Genomic DNA, 12,412 nt, shown 5'->3' with positions numbered 1-12,412 from the left:
AATTTCATTAGTCTGCATTCAGTACAAAAGCCATTGAGAGATCAGCGCAGAGCAGCTGACATCATCACAACTTCCCAGCAATGTAGGACATTCAAATGACCCTGTTAATATTTGGAGAGTGAAAGAGAGACAACAGAGCGAGGGAGGGGAGGAGGGTGGAGGGTGGGAAAGAGCAGGATAGAGAGTGAGAAGACAGAAACACTGATGGGAGGAGAGTGGAGTCTTGGGGGTGGGGGGATGCCTTCATCGGTGACAGCCAATTCTCCACAGCACTAAAGTTAATGATCCAGGGCCACCACACCACCCAGTCCTTGCCCTGATCTAGATGAGTTAGCACTTTGCTGCTGACCTTCATCCGCTAATGCATGCGGTCACTGTTTATGGGTTAAAATATTGCACACATGTGCTATATATACATAATTAATTGAGCTAATCAGGCCAATTTTCATATATATTTGCATATTCATATTGATTTGGGGAAAATGTCCATCATGATACATAATATTGCTGAGCAGAAGGATGCCTGAAAATGACAGATCCAGTTCTCATTATTAGCCGACTAGTAAGTGTAAACTAGATAATTTCATGTGTATAATTAAATGCAAAAACAGACACTGTAACATGAAGCTTCATTATTAGAAAAAGTCTAGGGAGTATAATATTGAATTCATTCCAATCCTGCTGCAGAGCCGCTATTAGCTTGATTAAGGGGAAAAAAAGACTGCCTCAAGTGGTCTCCCTGGACAGACAGGTGAGAAGAGTGCCCCGACTCTCGTTTTGACGCAGTCAGACAACTTGAGAGTTCATTAAATATTCATAGATACAACAGCAAGTTAAATTAAAAAGCTCAATAACAGCCTGATAGACCTGTTTCAATATAGACAAAACTGTAGCACAACACCTTATTAGAAAGCCTCACCTTAGGTAGCCTTGCACAACCAGTGAGCGAAGCAGTACCAATCTGAAGTTTATATGACAACTGACAAAAATGTGCCGCACTTGGCCTTCTGTCTATCAGGGTGGATGACAGAAACAAGTGCTGAATTGCACTTCCTTCCTACCTGAGACAGGGCAAAGAGATCGCCCTGGGGAAGGAGAAGGGGACGAGCTGCCTCTGCTGCTGTGGTTCGTTATTATAGCGTTAGATTTCTAATTCCATCACAGCATCAGCTAAGTCAAAGCTGTCTCTTAGGGTTTGGGGACTGGTCTGACAGCTCAGAATTGCAAACTGACAATTATAGCCAGCGCAAAGATGTGAGAAATGTGCCTGTTAACTCTGCAGCCTGCACTGTGGATATTCTCAAAGCAGAGCAGCTATAAGGCTAGGTCATTGGGGCTATATCTCAGGGATTAAATTAATCCTCTATATAGAAATATAGCCTTTCAACAGACTACTGGCTCAGTATTACAATAGTAAGCTTAAATTCAATAGCCTGCAGCCCCTATGCCTTAAGTTTAAGAAAGAATATCCCTGTGTGTAACCAAGGACCAGGAGAAGGCAGGTGTTCATTCTCATAAGCAAATTTCACTGTTCAGTAGCTGGTTTAAGGTGATTAAATCCTTAAAAAACTATATAGTCTTGAGAGGCATTATATCATTATTTGGATATGATATGATATGATATGATATGATATGGCTTAAGTGTTGTCTTTTCCTGAGTTTAAAGGCTGTTTTACGGGAAAGTGATGTAATTTTCTTCTTCTTACCAGACTGTTCTAATACTCTATCCACTTAGTCATTATATTCACATTACTGGTATTTTTTTTAAAAAAATCTCACTGTGTTAATATTTTGGTAAAAATAGCATTATTCAAGTCATTATACAATATTGTTGCAATACATATATTGGGGTATTTCTTCAAAAATACTGATATCTGAAGTCGTCGCCAAGTCCTCATATTCATGAAGTGCTTTTGAGCAGAATTTCAAAATACAGAGACATACATTGTGTGTGATATAGCCTAAAAATATTGCGATATTATTTAAAGGCCATATTTCCCAGCCATAATGACTAGGAATATCTGTTCTAGACACAATAACACAGACAGAAGAGTGTGTGTTCCTCAGAGATGAAAGGCTGTAACATCAAACCCTCAAACAAAAGACACTGTAATAAGAACACATCTAAGAGGAAGAGAGTGACCGCAGCTGGCAGCATGTACTTGACCTACCCTGTTGAAAAGGGCCGAGAGGTTGAGAAAGAGAAACGTGGAAAAACAAAGATATACTCTAACAGTTGTTCCAGGTTATTGCAAGGAAACAGGCGTCTTTGTCAACAATTCTGTGCTTTAGTAAGTTAAATAAGCTGCAGTCCCCCGCGGGGCTATTCTGCAATACACTGTACAGAAAAGATATCAGCTATAAAGCCTACCTCCAATAAGATGCTGATTTGGCCCTTTGCTGTGTAATTTGGATACCTTCTCCCATTAAAGCCAGAGGGGTCCTGAAGCAGATGCCATTGATTGCAGGCCTGAGGGGAACCGGCTTTTCAAGCCTCTCCAGTTGTTTAGACAGAGGACTCCAAAATGACTTGAGTTTAAAAATCAACACTGTACCCGTAGCCAATTACAGGAAGGAATGCTGCGTCGATTTGTGTGTGTGTGTGCGTGGCACTCCCACTGATCGTTCAGATAACGAACATGTGCATTACAGCAATAAAGTGGTGCACGTGAACAGAGCAGTTAGCAGGAAATTGTTGAAGAAAAAATTTTGTTACACAAATGATTCTTTGGCGATGCTACTTCAAATATTAATCCATGTGTTCCAGCATAACCGTCCACTCTCTCCTTGTGAGGGTCAGTCCTATTGCATTAGACTTTCAAGATCATTGTCCAAATGCAATTGCTTGCATATTGAGTTAAGAGTGACCAAAACTGTCTGCCACTGCAGTTTCCCATTTCCGAGAATGGACAAATCACAAGGGATTGTACTGTAATTGAATTACTCTGCAATATAAGGATAATCTGCGAATGAAATCCCATCACGTCACTGGGAATTCACATCAATACGACTAAAAACACCCACAGCAACATCGGAGATAATTCATTGTCTTAGTCTTGAGTTAAAAAGAAATCCAATTAAATATCTTGGTTGATGTTCTCTGTAGCATTGGCAAGTAACTGATTTTCTACTCAAATCAGTTCTTACAATAGTAGTGCCTTTGTTTTGGTCCATAATGTTTCCCTCTACTTAAGCTGTAAGCTACAAGCTTTTGGATATCATTATATCTTGATAGTATGGGATAAGTGTCCTGGTATTAAAGGCTTCTTTACAGTAAATTGATGTAACTTAGACTGTTGTACATGTCGTATATAGTTAGACATATATATGTCTACTTAGTTATTATATTCACATTACTTAAGATTATTTATTAAAAATCTAACTGTGTTAATATATTGTGAAAGTACCAATTGTCATCACTACAATATCGAGGTACTTGTTCAAAAATATTGTGATATCTGATTTTTTTTGCCCAGTCTTAGCATTTATCAAGTGTTTTAAGGAGATTTCAAAATATCAAGATATACTTTGAGGCCATATGACACAGCCCTAGTTCCAACACTATTTCAATTTCAATTTCAATTTCAATTTCAATTTCAGTAAATTGTGGAAGCTGGAAGGTTGTGAAAAAGCCTGCTGTTGTTTGAATCAGTCATTGTATGCCGGCCCCCAGTTGCCCCTCTTATTCCCTCTTCAGTGTAAGGGAAACAAAACAGGTTACCTATGGTTTCCCTATGTTGTAAGTAGCATAACATTTCAGTTTGTCATAATGATGCAAGAGCCTGTTTTATCTCAAAAAGAGCCTGTAAACGCATGTATATTATAGTCACTATAGTCCCAGGTAGACCTAATTACAACCTCCTGTTAATAGAAGAATATTAAAACCATGAATATTCATGAATAGTGTTAATTTTTTAGTAGGTAACTGTGTTGTATTCACAAGTGAAGAATAATTTCATATTAACAACAATTTAGGAGACCTACAGCATGCTCCAAAGATAAAAGAGCGCAATACCTGAGAGTGTGTTAATGAATACACACCAGTTTATTAAGTACAGTTTTATAAAACTATTCTCTAAGAGCAGCAAAGCAAGTTCTGATTATATTTCTGCCTCGGAGGGGTGAGGATGTAGTCAGATCAAATAAAACAGAGTGTCAGACAGGCTTGATATAATACACTGGGATTGACTGGGGCGTATACACAACATCTGATATAATGCCGAGGGGAGAAAAGGGAAACTGGAAAAGTGGACAGCGTGAGGCAGAGTGACAGCAGCAGAGATAACAGGCACCGTATCTCTGACCATACCTCAAGGGTCTCACCTTAGGTCTGCTGGGCCTTCTCTACACGCACACTTTCAATTACAGATATTGCTGTGCTAAGCGCATGAATCAAATAGGTCTTGTTGAGGGAGTCACCTCTGAATCTGATTACAGCAAGTTTGTAAGACACTGCAGCATCATCTTCCTGCGTGTATGTCTCCGTGCTCGTCCTGCCACAGCTTAAAGAGTTGACACAGTTCCAGCGTAGCAGTCCTTCAAAAAGACGAGGCAGCAGAAAACTCCCTAATGGCATTATTCCTCTTCGTCCCTCTTTCACTCTCCCTCACTTTCTTTATGCTGCATTAGGGGGTGAGGGAGAAAAGGTCAGAGGTAACAAATGTAGAGGGAATCAGAACGCACACAGTCGCCTCATTCAGCTGCAACACTGAGAGAAAAAAAACAAGCAGCTTTTACAACACACTAAAGCTGCAGCGGGCTGCGACTCTTCAATCAGGACAACCTCCTCTCCCTGTCTGCACTGCAGTACTTAGCCTATCACTTTATAATCTGCACTCTTGCCATACTCCTTCAATCCTGGTATACGTGATGAGACAGTTCCTACTTTGGGCTTATCTGGGAGATAACGGAAATGGAAGTCAAAATGGAGCAGAAGGGAGAGGATGTGTCTTTTTTTCCAAGCCCTCGACAGTTGGATAAAGTCATTCAGAGGAACAACAAGCCCGCAGCAAACTGGAGGATTTTACAATCAGTATAAAATACACAAACTTAAATAACATAACAGTGCTATATAAATAAATAACTAGAAAAAGCGAAGCGCTCACAGAATCTTTAGAATCTTTTATCAACATTTATCTCATGAGGTAGAGATTCAAAATGTGGCAGACACCCTAATTGGCATCCTAAAAAAATGCACAGTGAATGACGTCTTTGTGGTTTAATCTGTCATATGCAAAAGAGACTGCTTGTTGAAGCAGGAGGCTGGGTGATTGGAGGAGGGAGAGTACAAAAGCTCTTTTCCAGGAACCTTTTTGGGACTCTGGAACATTATCTATATTATCTACATTTTGACTAGAGGAGCTAAATTCAGTTCCTGGGCAATAGTGTCCCTGCAAAAGTCCCTTAGCTAGGAGGTAGTAGTTTCCAGTAGCATCATTATAAAGGACTATGAATGCTTAAATGTGACCTTAGCCAATTTTCACCCAGCTTTGTATCACTACAATGTTGGTAGTACCTGCAACTGAACACTGGTAAACTTCTCTACATTTTGCCTGCACCCAGAGCCCCAGCTCTTTTTCAAGCAAAAATCCTCCTCATTCTTGGGCCGTTTAATCAAATGCAGATTTATCCGCATTTTGTAAGCGCGGATCCACGGACACAAAGAGTATAGTCGGATGGAGTCCAACTCTGATCAAACTGTCTAAACGAGGCAGTGCTGACAAACTATAAACCAAGATTGTGTTATTACACCGCCTACTTCTCACCCAAAATGTTATCAAAAACATATTCTTCAAAGCACAACCCATTGCATTGCATTCTGGTTTTTGTAGGTTTTCTACCTTTTGCTACATTTTCTCTGGTCATATATTGCATAGACAGCACAGTTTTATGCACCGGCTGTATTCCCAGCCGTGAAACACTCAAATATCAATAAATCTTTGACATTTAAACAAAGCTGTATAGCAGAAGAACATCCATTCAAACATCAGTTGCACAGCAGTAAATTATAAAGAACAACGTAGCAGCTGTTTTGTTGTCTCGTCACATGCAAAAACTGTCTAAAAAAAGACACTGCTGTCTGTTGGCAGTCTAATTTACCTTATCTTCATGGCTCTTCAGATGTGGTAGAAGTGCAAACAGGATGGCCCAAAAGGAATCTTTGATTAGTTCCTCAGTTAAGATCATGCTTTATCTCAGTTCCTGTTTTAGTCAAAAAGGGCCACAAGTTTCCTCGAAAGCTGATTCCCAGACCACCCTGGGTATTCTTCTGAACCATGGCCTCCCTGTTCCCCATGGCTAGACTAGTGTTTCATCCTTAAACAATGGTGTCATAAAGCCCTCGCTGCTTGAAAAGGGGGTCTTACCACTTCAATGTGTAATTCTACTTTTCACCTGGGTACCTCACAGATTTGAGTCACTCAATATTTCAAGGTGGGTCATCAGTACCTGTTCAGGTGACTGTGGTGTGCTACCTCCAAGAAACCAGGCTAATGTGAGTGATGTTGATTGGGGCTACACAATTAACTTCAAAATAATCAAAATTGCAATATGACTAAGGGCAATATCTAAATCCCAAGAACTGCAATTATTTTATAAAGGTAAAATGTGTTACAAAACAGTGTTATAATGACATTTTGTAGTGCTGCAGAGATGCTCTTGCCTACAGAGCTTGTTCTCCAGATGTAATTAAACATGTTTGTTCGGCAGAGATCGGGAGAAATGCCACATCATAATGATTTTATTAGTTTTTCAATGACAATGAAAATTGTGATGTAAAATGTAATCATCCATAATAATCATGAATTATAGCTGTCAAAATAATCGCAATGTCACTTTTTGACCACGTCGGCAGCGCTAACGCTGATACTGAGACATTAGTGTGCTGGACAGTCTAACAGGAAGCATCAAGGCAATTATTTAGCCTCTTTCAAAGATCATCAATTGTCTCTGCGAATATTCTTTGTTCTGTCTTTTGGGTGATTAAATCAGCCTTGTGTACAAAATGTTAAAGTACTCTGAAGAGTAGCTGTGCTATGAAGACAGAACATAGATAATGATTGTCATCACAAGCCTACAGTAGTTTTTACACTGAACTATCCTTCTTCACATAAAAGTCAGAAAATTAACCCTGACTGTCCTTGGTTCTCACTGATGTGACCGTCTGCTTACGTAAGCACCACATACTCTCCCACGGAGTAAATAACAAAGCCTGTGGTGGCCTCAGAGAAAGCCTGCTCAGGTTTCTGTTGACACACACAGCAAAATCAGGCTTCTCAGAGCATCATTTCATTTTCCCACCATTATAACACCACCACAAAGTCAAGCAACAGTGAGATTTTGCTGTGGTGTGACTGAAACATGGTACAAATGTGTGTGTGGTCAAAGAAAACAAAGCTAAATAATGCACGCTAGGCACAAAAAAGTTTATCTACTTGAAAATCTACACAGCAAGCAACTCGTGTCATGAGAGAGGAATGAGGAAGTGATATGAGTTTTGCTCCTGCAACATTTGACATCCAAAATAAAGCAGAAAGTTTTCCCTGACTTAATGTTAAGATATCTTGTTTTAAGTTTGGTTTATGTTCTTTTATGTCAGCAATGTTAGTTTAGTGAATAGTTTATCAAGACAAAAAGTACACCAAAATTGGGCTAATAAACCAGCAGAGAAACCTAAATGAGGCATAAATAATTGTCTGCAGAACAATGACTGGTTTAAGTAGAGATAACAATAAATGAGGGGTAAATGAGTTATACCATGCTTTGGTTCAATAAAGGGCGAGCATCCCTTATCAGGCTGCTGCCACAACACAGGCGCACACACAATGTGCTCTCCACAACACGCTGTTAAAGAGTCCCTACAGCTCATTGTGTTCAGGAAACAGTGACCCCCTATTTACTATCCCAGCCAGCAATTACGCCACTACATTCTCACCACCCCCGAGCCCACGGCCTGTACAAGCAGGGTCATGGGCTACGGGTGTAATTTCTAAGACAATACCTTGCATCAGACATGGTTTTATAGAGGCCATTTTGTGTTTATCAGGCGAACGCCAGAAGCTGCATCTCATTCAGACACAAATGCATATATTCTTGTGTGACACAATAGGAATAAAGGGGGCACTTAGCAAGGTCTCACGTGGCCCTTAAAGAAGTAGATCTTGTATGAAAACATGTAAGGGTGACAATTTAAATTGGTGTCCACAAGAACGGAGCTTAGTGATAACAAATGACTAGGTGCCAGTAGCAGACTGAGGTCATGCACCAGACAGGAGTCATCCTGATACGACTGTCTACGCAGCTAAGATGATTAATTTACTGATCAAGCTGTTTTACTGGAAGCACAGGTCTGAGCAGAGATTGGTAACACTAGCAGAACATGAGTCTATTTTCACAGAGGATTACACTGGATTTTTCATTAGTTGTTAACATCATTGTAAACACTAGCAGTGATACTCTGTTGTTCTGCGCATTTGTTCAAGACACAATGATCCAGAATCAACCAGAGAAGCCGAGGGAAATACACAGCTTATTCCGGTATTAATGTTCCAATAGTGACCCATTTCCCTTCCTCTTTAAACTAAACATCCTGTCAACTAGTACAGAAATGGCACTACTTTCAAAACAATTATATCGACAACAGGTTAACAGGAGTGAAGAGCAAATATTGCTTGGCTGATATTATCAGCTGATATTGGCCTCTCAAAGATATATTGGTATCAGTGCATACAGTATGTTGGCCGATAGGTGCCAATATGAAAACTCTTGTTTTAAGAATTATATTGCAGAAAAAGGTGCTTGGGATAATCTATAATTATTAAATTCCCAGTAAGTCTGGCAAGTTACAGTAAACTGATGTCATTTTAGACAGTAAAGTTTATTGTTGAATTGTAAACTATCCTGCCTCAGTTACAAATCTTTGTCAAAAATACTTGATAACCACCACTGATTCCTCAAAACCATTTGAGGAATCAGTGCAAAAAATGTGTGTGTATCAGCCAATATCACTATCGTAATTTTTAACTTCCTGATATTACTATTGGCACCAAAAATCAAATATTGGTCGGGCTCTATTATTTTCATTGTTGATTAAACTGTAGATTATTTTCTGGGTTATGAAAATGCCAGCAAATGGTAGACAAATGTCGATTAGTGTTTTCCCACAGCCCAAGATGATGACCTCAAATGTCTAGTTTTGTCCACAACCCAAAGAAATTCCATTTGCCGCCATACAGGAGTGAAGCAACCAGAAAATATTCACATTTAATAAGCTGGAATCAGAGAAATTTTGCGTGGAATTTAATAGTTGAGAACTGATCGAATAATCTTTTGCAGCTCTACACATTAATAATTAAAGTATTTATTACTTAGCCTTATCTGCCACGTCTTTTTCCAAGTAAATAAATTCCAGACATAATAATGTTACCAGGGTTAAACAGTTACTAGTTACCAATACAGCCATCACTTCTTTGAACTTTGCTCCTGTGCCAGCTTTATTTAAAATCTTGTCACTGTAAGAATTTGTTGGTTGGGTTATTTCTCTCTATTTCTCACACAGACCACTGTCCTGCTGCCCTCTCTACCCACATCGGAGAAGTGCTGAGACATACAGCCTGGTACTGCAGCAAAAGCTATGGACCTCTGATGATGATGGTGATGATGGTGATGACATGGCAGGAGTCCAGAGCTGAGTTTAGCGTCGTGCCAGCAGGACTTGGCAAATGCCCTCTGCTTGTTTGTTGTGTTATGAGCAAGATGGATGTGTACATGTAAACAAAGCGTACAGCTGAATAGAATCAATGCATCTACAGTGACGTTAATGACCGTCCTGTCAGGTAAACGCCAACTGTATTTAAAAAAAAAAAAACTGGATAGAGATGTACTGTAAAAGGCATTTTGACGCAGGGGACCTCGACTAAGGTAACAGTGTATGTGCGGAATTATCTCCCAGAAAGCAAATAAATGACGTAACTTATAACCACATGCATAGATCACACAGACACACAGCTGTCACAGGTAATAAACTTCACAACAGGAGCCTGTGCTGCCATAGTCCTGGTACAGAGGAGCCGCCGCATCAACTTGCCACGTCAATTTAAATGTCCAGGTAATACACAGTGGGAACATTGCAGGGGGTTAGTGCGGCGATATATAATGTCGAAAACAGGAACAATGCGCCATAGGACAAGGTTGAAACTTGTAGCCAAGTAAATAAAACATAAACTCACCGGCATCATTTTAGCTTCGTACCGCATTTAGCTAAGCAGCACAGCATGAATCCCCACTGGCAGTTTCGTCGAAAGCTGTAGGACTGGCGATCACTTTAATCCTCGAGCCTAAACCCGCGATGGGCAAGGCTACTTTCTCCTGCTCGGGGGTCCCGTTCTGCATTAAAAAAACCACACAGCACATCGTTATTACATCAATTCAAACTACATTTCACCCATATAACACACACTTATGCTAATTGTGTGCCGTGTCGCGGACCTGTTGCAACAAATAACAAGGCCTTCACGACAAAAGTTTCCGTTGTAGTTCTCAGAGCATCGCCTGGAACTTTCAAACGGCTCGTTGAGAGCGCGAGGCACTGCTCGAAAACTCTCACGTTTGTTAAGAAAGCTACTACTAAAACAAAGGATAAAACTATGTGGGAATTATTTGATATTTTTTAGGTTTTTTTTCTTACCCCAGGACGCGAAGGTAACCAGCCCGAGATCCCGTTGACTGACAGGGTTGCTTGGTAGCTCGCAGCCTATCCCAGAGTGACGTATCGAGAGGAAACTCATTCCACTTTGGAATTCAGGCTCCGCCCCGTTTGGGATCAGAAAACACCCCCGACGGCTAGACAACACGAAACTGCACCGTTTCCACTCACTGCTAGGACATAAAAGCTAATTCCTTACAAAGTCTACTCCGGGTCGGCATCATTCAGCTAGACAAAAAGATTCTTAGCAGCAAATTAAACTTACATTCAAAGTAGGGAGCAACCTGAGTCGAATCGGCGAAAAGTAAGAGGTCTCACTCTGCTTGGATTTGACAAGCTGAAAGCTGGAGTTGAAGTGGGTGGAGTTACGGCAGTGTGTCATCAGGTAACAGCTGAGCTCACATATTCATTCATGATTTGTCAAATAATTAACTAACATATCTTGATGTAAGACTTCTGACGTTTGAAGTTTTTTTTATGGGACATCCAAATCTATAGTGGCTGTTTATTATTCCTTCTATCTGAAATGCAATGATAAGACAGTCCTTCCCCAGGCAAGGAACTTCAAAAAGAAGGAAGGGTCATTATGTCACTGAATCTTGCTCTGTGGCCAGGCTGTACAGCATAGATAAGTTGGGTTTTAGTGTGTTTCTCCATGTATCTCTCTTTGACCTCAGCACAACTGTCACCAGTCTGGCCCCAAAGCAAGATTCAGTGACATAATGACCCTTCCTTCTTTTTTAGGTTCTTTGCCCCGGAGAGGAATTTTGGGCATTATGGCAGCACAAGGACAGAAATAAGTACAGATAAATAGAGAAACATAAAGAAGAAGAAAAAAAAGTATTTAAAACAAGAATAAGAATAGAGTACAACAAAAAAAGAAATTAGACTACAAAAATACAGAGAATAGCAATACATGTACATTTCCCACAGCTACTGTTATAACTGAACTAATAGTAAAATACCTTTTGAGTGAAGTGACATAGTGGTTAGCAGCTGCAGCAAAGTCAGCAAAAGTGTGTAAGTGTAATATCTAACACTATTATGATACCATCAGCTGTAACAGTACACCAACATATCATGTAATATGATTTTAGAATTATACGTGGAGTTTTCTTTTTTATCATTGTTACAAACCGGGCTCAAAGATTGTGACAAATGCGAGAGTCCACACTTTTCTGAAAGGGGAATGAAGGCTTTACTGAACTAAACATAACTCATGATGAAGTAAAGTCTGTTATCAGTGGTGTAGAGTGTGTGTGTCAAATGAAAAGAAACAACATAAAACCAGACTACTGCAAACTGTAGGCCATGTGGTTGGCAGGCTGCTCAGCCACAAAAGGGAGTGTGCACACGAGCAATCAGCCGTTTTATAACCTTGTGTCACACACTCTGCAGGTGTAGCCAACCAACTCTGACAGCCCATTATCTGCCGGCTCTCCAGGAAGGCAGTCAACTGGAGGAAAACAAGACACAAAGTTAGAGAGGGGTCACAACATTAAGATATTACATAAGAGAGATACATAATGCAATAAACAGTATAACATACATATATACACATACTGTACATATTATTATACTGGTATAGTATAATATAATAAAGTAGGGGACAAAAAGAATACTATAAGGTGTGATGTTGTGATATAGATACAGTATATCATAATGTTCAGTACAGCAATATAGCTCAGAATAAGACAATAAAGTGTCAAT

The 12,412-nt window shown here is 39.9% G+C and overlaps 1 protein-coding gene across 3 annotated transcripts in view; it reads right to left on the bottom strand.

Moving 5' to 3' along the window:
* tp53bp2a (tumor protein p53 binding protein, 2a) overlaps window positions 1–10,769 on the bottom strand; it is a 32,142-nt gene extending 21,373 nt beyond the window's left edge. For 2 of the 3 annotated variants that reach the window (XM_073481600.1, XM_073481602.1), the window contains exon 1: window positions 10,227–10,346. In XM_073481600.1, coding sequence (XP_073337701.1) covers window positions 10,227–10,253 — 27 coding nt within the window. In that variant the 5' untranslated portion in view covers window positions 10,254–10,346. Of the gene's footprint in view, window positions 1–10,226; window positions 10,384–10,684 lie in introns of those variants that run through there. The other variant, XM_073481601.1, reaches the window with a different exon arrangement.
* Between the last annotated feature and the right edge of the window lie 1,643 nt (window positions 10,770–12,412).

The sequence above is a fragment of the Pagrus major genome, chromosome 15, assembly GCF_040436345.1.
Source record: "Pagrus major chromosome 15, Pma_NU_1.0".
Taxonomy (NCBI): domain Eukaryota; kingdom Metazoa; phylum Chordata; class Actinopteri; order Spariformes; family Sparidae; genus Pagrus; species Pagrus major.
Note: the sequence above shows the minus strand (reverse complement) of the source record. Positions and strands in the feature narration are given on the sequence as shown.